The sequence below is a fragment of the Geospiza fortis genome, unplaced genomic scaffold (assembly GCF_000277835.1).
Source record: "Geospiza fortis unplaced genomic scaffold, GeoFor_1.0 scaffold61, whole genome shotgun sequence".
In the NCBI taxonomy this organism is placed as follows: domain Eukaryota; kingdom Metazoa; phylum Chordata; class Aves; order Passeriformes; family Thraupidae; genus Geospiza; species Geospiza fortis.
The window spans coordinates 1,145,147-1,154,897 of NW_005054430.1; the positions used below are offsets into that span (position 1 = coordinate 1,145,147).

The window sequence follows — 9,751 nt, forward strand, 5'->3', positions numbered from 1 at the left end:
GAATGAACCAATAATCAGCGCAGGGTAATTAACGCATAATTAATGCTCAGCAGAGAGTTCCAACGAGAGCTTTGGATCCCAACCAGTTTGGGGTCAGTCCCTACACCCTGCAAACCCCGATGTCCCGAGGGATTTTAGGGTCAGGAGCGGGACTGCTGTAACTCCATGTGCTGCTGGTGGATAATGTGATTTTTCCTGGCACTGGAAGTGAGCATGGATTGAGAAAAATGATCCTCCCGGCTTTAATTGGGATCATCCTTCTTGTGCTCCTTGTCCTTTAATATTTTGAAGCACCCTTAATCCACAAATCCAGTTTCCAGCAGTTCCGAGCGGAAAATTTGTCAGGGCGTTTTTATCCCTTGTTGACAAAGCTCAATATCCCCTGGTTTTTCCATCTTTCCAGCGCCGGAATTGCAGCTCCAGTTTTGAACCTTCTGCTTGAGCTGATTCCCAAAGATTCTGTGCAGGTCAGACCCCCTCCATGTATCCACCTCTTCCAGATGGAAAATAAATCTGACTTGATCCATGGATTTCATCTCCCACCTCCTTTCTCTCTGGAGATTTTCCAGCCCCTTCCCTCCCCTCCTTTCTCATCTCTTCAGGGGAAGGTTTGACCTCTCCATGGAGAGATAATTGCAAGTGATCAGGACATCAAGTTGTTAATTATCCCAGGATCAGAATGCCAAGGTTTGGGAAACAGCTGCTGGCTCTCAGCTCCCGTTTTTAATTAATATTGTTGTGATGGAGCAGAGCTCCCAAAAAATCTGGGATGATCTGATGGACACATGGATGAGGCTGTTCCTGTCAGCCCACTGAGCCGCTCGCAGATATCCCTAAAATTTATAGGAAAACACATGAGGCTTTTTAAAAACACCTATAAATTTTTAGGCTTTTTACCCATCTCCCTTCGGAGCTATCATCCCTGAGGAGCACTTATCCCCAGAGCATTGCAGGGACAATCTCCAGTGATGTGATAATGATCCAAGTGTTTTCGACAGGGGGAAGATGGTCCCGCCGGGCAGAAAGGAGCCAAGGGAGAGCCGGGCCTTTCTGTGAGTGCTTCCTCCCAAGATCGTTTCCCATTTCGGGGGGAAAATGGCGAAAATCGGCCAAACAGCCCTAGGAGGCCGAGGGGAGGAGGGAAATGCTGAGAAACGGATTCACTCCAATAATATCTGGGAAATGAGGCTGTGGGTGTTACCCAGGGACGGCAGAGCAGGGCGGGAGCAGAGCTGGGCTCTACAAAGCCAAGCCTAAAGCAGATTTTTCCCTCCCTCATCTTTGCCATGATTCCCAGCTCCGACAGGATCGGCGCTCCAGGGCTGATCCAAGCCAAAGGAAAAGCAGGAGAGGGAAATGTGCCCCATTTTCAAAGCCTTTAGGGAAAAGCTGCTGCCCTGGGCTTCCAGATCCTGAGGAGGAAGGAGGGTTTGAGCCACATGGATCAGGGCGAAATTCCTGTGGCACCTCCCTCCGCATCCCTTCATCCCGGATTTTGCGCCGCTTGATTGACCCGAGACAATATTTCCATTTTCTCAGGGTGTGGATTAATTTTCCAAGCAGGATTAATTTTAGCAGGGGGGCTGTGGGAAAGGATCTCCTAAATTATGGGCTGCTGAAAATTCCAGCTCCCTACATGGGAAAACGCCCCAAAATTTGGGATCCCATGAAGGATGAGAGGTGACGACCCCAGGAAGTCCAGCAGGACATCAACCATCCCGCAGGGAAGATTCCCTATGGGATCAGCGGCCATTGGCTGTCCCAGGGATGAAGGATGGGCTCCAAATCCATGAGATTGGAGGTCTCATTCTGTGGGGAACGGCGTTGGCTGGGAAGGAGGCAGAGAAAACAGGAGGAGGTGCAGCTCCGGATGATCAAATGGGGTTCAACATTACCAAGGGGCAATCCTGGGGGATAATTTGGATGCAGGTGGCTCCATGGCTTTTCAGAGCTCAGGGGAGTTTGGGAGATTGTGGCGTGGGGGACAATGCCCGGAGGGTGGGGACCCTCAGCCCAGGCTTGAGGGGTGACAGGAGTTGGGGTCCCATTCCTCGTGGCCAGAGGAGCTGGCTGCAGGAAAACCAGGAATTTCCAGAGGGAATGGGCCAAAAACCTTGGGTAGAGCTCCCCATCACACCAAATCTCTGCTCTCATTGCACCCAAAATGAGGTGGCTCCAGATCAGTGGGACAGCACCAGGAGGGTGAGGACACTCCTTGGAAAGCCAGCCCAGGCTTGAGGGGTGACTTGGGTTGGGATTCCATTTCTCATGGCCAGAGGAGCTGGCTGCAGGAAAACCAGGAATTCCCAGAATAAATGAGGTGCAAATCTTGAACCGTGACACCAAATCTCTGCTCTCATTGCACCCCAAACAAGGTGGCTCCACCTCGGTGGGACAAGCAGGGAGATGGTGCCAGGGCTGGAATTCATCCCTTAATTACATTTTTTCCCACTCTGGCACAGGAGGAAGAGGTGAAGGAAGTGCTGAGGAGCGAAATGAGAGGGATTTGTGGTGAGTTGGCCCCGTGGTGACCCTGCCAGCAGCTAAATTGGAGCCATTTCCATGCCAGCACGCATCTCCATGGCTTTTCAGAGCTCAGGGGAGTTTGGGAGATTGTGGCGTGGGGGACAATGCCCGGAGGGTGGGGACCCTCAGCCCAGGCTTGAGGGGTGACAGGAGTTGGGGTCCCATTCCTCGTGGCCAGAGGAGCTGGCTGCAGGAAAACCAGGAATTTCCAGAGGGAATGGGCCAAAAACCTTGGGTAGAGCTCCCCATCACGCCAAATCTCCAATCTCATTGCACCCAAAATGAGGTGGCTCCAGATCAGTGGGACAGCACCAGGAGGGTGAGGACACTCCTTGGAAAGCCAGCCCAGGCTTGAGGGGTGACTTGGGTTGGGATTCCATTTCTCATGGCCAGAGGAGCTGGCTGCAGGAAAACCAGGAATTTCCAGAGGAAATGAGGTGCAAATCTTGAACCGTGACACCAAATCTCTGCTCTCATTGCACCCCAAACAAGGTGGCTCCACCTCGGTGGGACAAGCAGGGAGATGGTGCCAGGGCTGGAATTCATCCCTTAATTACATTTTTTCCCACTCTGGCACAGGAGGAAGAGGTGAAGGAAGTGCTGAGGAGCGAAATGAGAGGGATTTGTGGTGAGTTGGCCCCGTGGTGACCCTGCCAGCAGCTAAATTGGAGCCATTTCCGTGCCAGCACGCGTCCAAATGTCACCGTCAGCAGCAGGTGGAGCTGGGGCCCCTCTCCAGGAGCGTGGAATTCCAGGCCCTGCAGATTCCTGACCTCCTGAAAATCTCATTTTTTATCCCCTAAAACCTCCGCCCCACTTCCCATTTGGTTTTGTCAGCAAATCTTTCCCCCATTTCCTCGTAGATTGGGAAGGTGCTGGGTCACTTGGAGGTCACTGATTTAATTCCCAGTTTTTTTTGTGGCGTTCCTTGGCACACAGAATTCTCTGCTCCCACGGGGAATAACTGCCACCAGCACCACCAAAAAAAACCAAAAGAACCACAAAAAACCAAAAACAAAAAACAAAACAAAACAAAAAAACCAACAACAGCAACAAAAAAACCCTCCAAACGAAACAAAAACCAAAAAACCCAAACAAACAAAAACCTACAAAAAACAAACAAACAAAAACCAAAACCACAAAAAAAAAAACAAAAAAACCCAACAAAAATTAAAAATAAAATAAAACAAACAAACAAACAAAAACCACAACAACCAAATTTGGGGATGGTTTTATCCCAGAATCCCAACATTGAAAGTTTTTGGGGTTTTGCTTTCCTTGCTCTGAAAAAATCCATTTATTTCAGATCCAGCAGAGCCTTCCTGCCCCATTCCCTGGGCTTTCCCTATGGATATGGAAGATTTTTAGGTTCACCACCACTGGAGTTGTTAGGAAGCGTTTGGATCCTTGAAAAGGGTGGGGAAAGGGATGAAAAATAATCCGTAAAAATAATTATTTCCTTGGAAAATCTTGATTTATGTTGGGAAAAAAAAAGTAGCAAACTCTTCCCTGTCTCTTCTGTCTGCAGGTTGTGGAGGTGAGTTGGGAAGGATGTCCGTGGAAAAGGGTAAGGCTGGGAATTCGTGCAGGAAAGGATCTTCTCCTTGCCCCAAACCAGCCCAAAACTGCAAGTGAAAAGTTGTTTTTAGGAATAAATGGGTTTTTTTTCTGGGATTCAGTGCAGAAAATGTTGGATCACCAACAGCTTTTGGATCCTGGTTTGGGGGGGGATGGGTCTTCCTGAGAGGAATCTGAGGGATCAGAGGAAATCCTGGAAATTTCCTGATTTCACCCTCTCCTCCAGGATGTGCTCAAATCCCTTCCTAACTCCCACTTTTTAAAGCTGAGCCCGCAGAAATCCCAATCCCTGCCCACAAAATTCCGGGATTGCTCCACCATCCCAAACCATTCCCCGGGATGAGCTCCAGGACTCATGGAATCCTCAAATCCGATGGTCCACGGAGCCTGGAGAGCTGATCTGCCCACCCCAAAGCATCGGATTCATCCTCAGTGACCCTCAATCCGCAGGTCTGGAGGTGGCTGAAGTCCACAGGCGGCTCCAAGGGTATTCCCAGGCTCAGGAATACGCTGGGAATGGTGGAAATTGGGAGGAAAAGCTTGGCCCAACTCATGGCAAGACCACGGTGGAGACTCCAGTGAAGCCCTTCATGGAGCCACCTCCACTCCTTGCAGGTGAGTTCCGCTTCCTCCTTCCCGCCTTTCCAACCCTGGAATGAATCCTCTGGAGCATTCCGTGATAAATCCTCTTCCCCAGAATTGGGCAGGAACGAGGCAGGGATGGGATTCCCAGGGAGGGTTCCCACGCTCTTGGAGGTGACACGAGCCCGTGCTCCTGAAAGTGAGGAAAACCTAAACATTCACGGGATCAGTGGTGATCCCAACCTTCCAAAGGGCTCCTTTTAAACAGCTGGGAGGAGGCAGCCGTTTCCAGGCTGATTTTGTCCCACTTTTCCCACCACATCCTTGGCAAGTTCCAGTAAAACTTCCAACCAGGCAGGAACAGCGTCTGTGAGACCAAACACTCATCCCAGACTATTCCTGTCCAGCGCCTCGTGAACGTTGTACTAAAGGATAAAACCACAGCTTAAAAGCATGGAAAAACATGTTTTCCATGAGCTTTTCCTCGTGGAAAAACCACTGGAGCTGTTCCTGTTAGGGTTTTCCAAGAGGGAAGGGCCCTGGGAGAGCCAGATCTGCTCCAGAGCAGGGCAAGAGCCACCCATGGACCTCCTGATCTCCTCACCGGGGCTTGGAATTCCGTCTGGGTTGGTGGGACAGAGGGAAAACAGGGCAGGGGGAAATTGAGGGATTGTGGGGTAATTTGTGGCAGGATTCCTCCTGCTTGGGGCTCAAAATCCAAACTTCAGGACAGGATTAAAAAGGAGGGAGAGTTTGGGATCATTTCTTGTAATTCAGCAGATGAAGATGCTCAGATTTTGTCACCAGGAGGAAGAGGAGGAGGAGGAGGAGAGTTGGGTACAATGGATGGCACAGTTGGAAAAAAATTCAAAAAAATTTAAAAATCCCATTTAAATTTAAAAATATTTTTTAAAACTGAGCAAGACACCCCAAAATTGTCACCTTTACACCCCAAAATCAGCTGTAGTGTTGTCCTGCAGTTTGCAGGTGTGGGGGTTTGTTATGGGATGCAAGTGTGAATCTCTTGGGGAATTTCTTCCAAATTAGGGGGATGGAGCAGTGGAATGCTTTTCCAGCCTGGGGCTTAATTAAAGCTGATCAAACACTGTCATTAAATCCTCTTGCTCACCCCAAAAATATCCTCTAGGGGAGATCTCAATGCTCCAAACTCAAGTTTAAGAGGGAGTTGGACTCCATGATCCTTCCAACACCCTCCAGTTTGGGACATGGAAGGGACCTTAAAAATCATCCAATTCCAGGCCAGGGATTCCAGCAGAAAGTTGTACTCAATGGTCTTTATTGATCCCTTCCTGTTTGAGACGTGGAATTGTTTGGGATAGAAGGGACCTTAAAAATCATCCAATTCCTGGCCAAGGGGTCCAACAGAGATTTGGATTCCAGGATTTTTACAGCCCCCTTTCCAGCTTGAGGCATGGAACGGTTTGGGTTGGAAGGGGCCTTAAAAATCATCCAATTCCAGGCCAGGGATTCCAACAAAAAGTTGGACTCAATGGTCTTTATTGATCCCTTCCTGTCTGGGACATGGAATGGTTTGGGATGGAAGGGGCATTAAAAATCATCCAAGGGGTCCAACAGAGATTTGGATTCCAGGGTTTCTACAGGCCTCTTTCCAGTTTGGGAAATGGAATGGTTTGGGATAGAAGGGACCTTAAAAATCATCCAATTCCAGGCCAAGGGGTCCAACAGAGGTTTGGATTCCAGGATTTTTACAGGCCTCTTTCCAATTTGGGACATGGGAGGGTTTGGGATGGAAGAGGCCTTAAAAGTCATCCAGTTCCAGGCCAGGGATTCCAACAGAAAGTTGGACTCAATGGTCTTTATTGATCCCTTCCAATTTGAGACGTGGAATGGTTTGGGATGGAAAGGGCCTTAAAAATCATCCAAGGGGTCCAACAGAGTTTTGGATTCCAGGGTTTTTACAGCCCCCTTTCCAGCTTGAGGCATGGAACAGCTTGGGTTGGAAGGAGCCTTAAGGATCCTCCTATTCCAAATTTGTATTCTACGAATCCATGATTCCCCAGGATGGGGAGCTTTGGGAAGAGCTTTGGGAATGGTTTTAAGTCAAACCCATGGATGATGGCCCCATGTAAGCGATGAACACACCCCAAAAAATCCAGCCAAGCCTAGAACCGAACCAAGCCCCAGCCATCCCCACTCCGGGCGCTCTCCCGACGTCTGTGCCGGACGTCAGAGTCTCCCATCTGGATCTAAACTCGATTTACACCGCGGCAGCGCTCGGGATCAGATGGATGGGACATTCCAGGTGTTATTGAATCACGGCAGCAGCCAACAATCCCATTACAAGCCGGGGCTGAGGCAGGAGGGCCCATAAATCCCTCTGCTAAGTGACGAGGCTCCAGACGTTAACAGGATTCTGCAGCCGGAGCGTTATTGCCGCCAGATTCCGATCGCTCCCGGCTTTTCCGAGCCTCCCCAGCTCCAGCCTGACATTTATCTCCTGCAAACAACCACCAGCACTTCCACCCTCTCTGACGAGCGCCCAACCTTTCCCACGGAGTTGTTTAACACCATTAAGGATTTTATTGCCGCCGGCTCCTCGCTGCCCGCGGCCCGGTTGCTCCGTGACATTTGTTAGGAGAACTCGTTAGCCACGGAAGGCTCCGAGGAGCTTTATTTAAATGAGGGATAATTTGTTTGCGCGCCCTCATTCCGTGTGATTTCCTTGGTGTTTTTATCCCCCCCCAGCCCCGGCGCGGCAGACGGCGGGGGCCTCCCAGGGGGAACGACAGCCAATTACCAGGTGAAAAGCTGGGAATTAAGTGGCATTTTGGGAAGTCACTTCCCAGGTGGGAAGGGCTGCTCAGCCTTGGGATCAAGGGATGTGGCACTGAAGGAGTTACGCGAGGTTAAAGCTCAGCTTGGGCTTGGCTTAAAGCAGCTGGGCTTGCCCCAGGGGTGCTGAGCTGCTGGTGAAGGAACTGGAGGGGGTTTTGATCCAAAAGAACACAGTGGGAGGATCCTCCTGGAATTCCCTGAAAGCAAAAATTCCTGTGAAAATACCCCACCCGGAATCCAGGGTTTAACCGTCCCTTTGGAAAGGTCAGGGGCCTCCACGGTGGGAATCACAGGGATGGATGGTGGAGCAACAAAGGGTTTATCCCACACTGGGAATCCACCTCTGGATATTCCAATTTTTCAACTCTGGGAATCCACTCTAATTCCCTCCTTTGTTTAATACAGGAAGCCGCTCCTGGATATCCCCATTTTTCCACTCTGGGAATCCAGTGCTGGATTCCCTCCTTTGTCCACTGTGGGAATCCACTCCTGGATATCCCCATTTTTCCACTCTGGGAGTCCACTCCTGGATTCCCTCTTTTGCCCACTCTGGGAATCCACTGCTGGATATTCCCATTTTTCAACTCTGGGAATCCGGTGCTGGATGTGCCCTTTGTCCCCTCTGGGAATCCACTCCTGGATTTCCTCTTTTGTCCACCCTGGGATCCAGCCTAGGGCTGGGTGTGGGGTGTTTTTCAGAGCAAATCCAACCCATAGATGGTTATGGGGATATTTTCCAAAGTGTGGCCTTTTCCCACCTGGGATCCAACCCCTGGATGGTTGTGGGGGTGTTTTCCCACTGGGGTCCAACCCATGGGGAATTGTGGGGTGTTTTCCCACTGGGATCCAACCCATGGGGAATTGTGGGGTGTTTTCCCACTGGGATCCAACCCATGGGGAATTGTGGGGTGTTTTCCCACTGGGATCCAACCCATGGGGAATTGTGGGGTGTTTTCCCACTGGGATCCAACCCATGGGGAATTGTGGGGTGTTTTCCCACTGGGATCCAACCCATGGGAATTGTGGGGTGTTTTCCCACCTGGATCCAACCCATGGGGAATTGTGGGGTGTTTTCCCACTGGGATCCAACCCATGGGAATTGTGGGGTGTTTTCCCACCTGGATCCAACCCGTGGGAATGGTGGGGTGTTTTCCTGCAGCCCGGTGCCTGCAGCCCATGGATGAGGGCTCCTGCCAGCGCCATTCCCTGCTCTGGTACTTCCACGTCCCCACCAGCTCCTGCCGGCCCTTCCTGTTCGGGGGCTGCCGAGGGAACAGCAACCGCTTCCCATCCCGGCGGGAATGCCAGCACCGCTGCCAGAGCCCCCCAGGTGAGCCTGGGCCCTCCAAATTCCCTCCTCCTCCAGCCAGGAGCGAGGCCAGAGCAGGAAAACCCACCCAGGGTTTGCCCACTGACACTTCCTGATGTTGATGGTGGTCACAAGGGTGTTTGGGATGAAGGAAGAGACGAGATGGGCTCCATGATCAGAAGGCTTGATTTATTATGTTATGATATAAACATCTATTATAACTATACTAAAAAGAAAAAGAAAGGAGAGTTTCCAGAAGCTGCTAGCTACCTAAGAATAGAAAGTAAAAGAATGAATAACAAACCTCGCTCTACAAGAAAACTCCGTCCTGCATTGGCCACCAACTCCAAACATCCAAACTGGGCCAATCCAGGCAGACCTGTTACATTCCACAGCAGCAGATAACCTATTGTTTATGTCTGGTTGCTGAACTTCTCAGCTTCAGCGGGAATATCCTAAGAGAGGATTTTTCATGAAAGAAATGTCTGTGACATCTGAAGGTGGAAGTGCCAGGAAGTCGCAGGGTTTTCTTCCCTGCCCATTCCCAGATCATTCCCAGGAGCTCCTGGACCTCTCCCCCGAGCAATTCCATGGGTGGGATGGGCATGGATCCACCTGGACACCAGGTCCTGATGTTTTGGATGTCTTTTGTGCTTGCCAAGGAGTGAAATTTTGCAGGAATTTGGGGATTTGTGCCCTCAGAACCCTTTGGAAAATTCCATCCAAGCACGCTCTGGCATCTCCAGGCAGAACCTGAAGTCCAATCCAGGCCAGTTTAGGTCTGGATTAACATCCCAGGGTTGGGGTCTCACCTCATCCAGGGTTCAATGGGAAAAGCTCCTGGAAGCACAGCTTGGCTCCCGTTTCCACATCCAGGGGGTTTGGGATCCGTTCATGTGGATTTCCCTCATCTCCAGGTCATGCCAGGGAAAATGGGGC

At 50.6% G+C, this 9,751-nt stretch overlaps 1 protein-coding gene across 1 annotated transcript in view; it reads left to right on the plus strand.

The window, feature by feature from the left end:
* The window catches only part of LOC102045590 (collagen alpha-1(VII) chain-like), a 104,828-nt gene that overhangs the window by 94,084 nt on the left and 993 nt on the right, over positions 1-9,751 (plus strand). Inside the window, 7 exon segments of the mRNA XM_031061892.1 lie at positions 999-1,052; positions 2,463-2,511; positions 4,055-4,063; positions 4,555-4,719; positions 7,414-7,468; positions 7,909-7,952; positions 8,663-8,833. Coding sequence (XP_030917752.1) covers positions 999-1,052; positions 2,463-2,511; positions 4,055-4,063; positions 4,555-4,719; positions 7,414-7,468; positions 7,909-7,952; positions 8,663-8,833 — 547 coding nt within the window.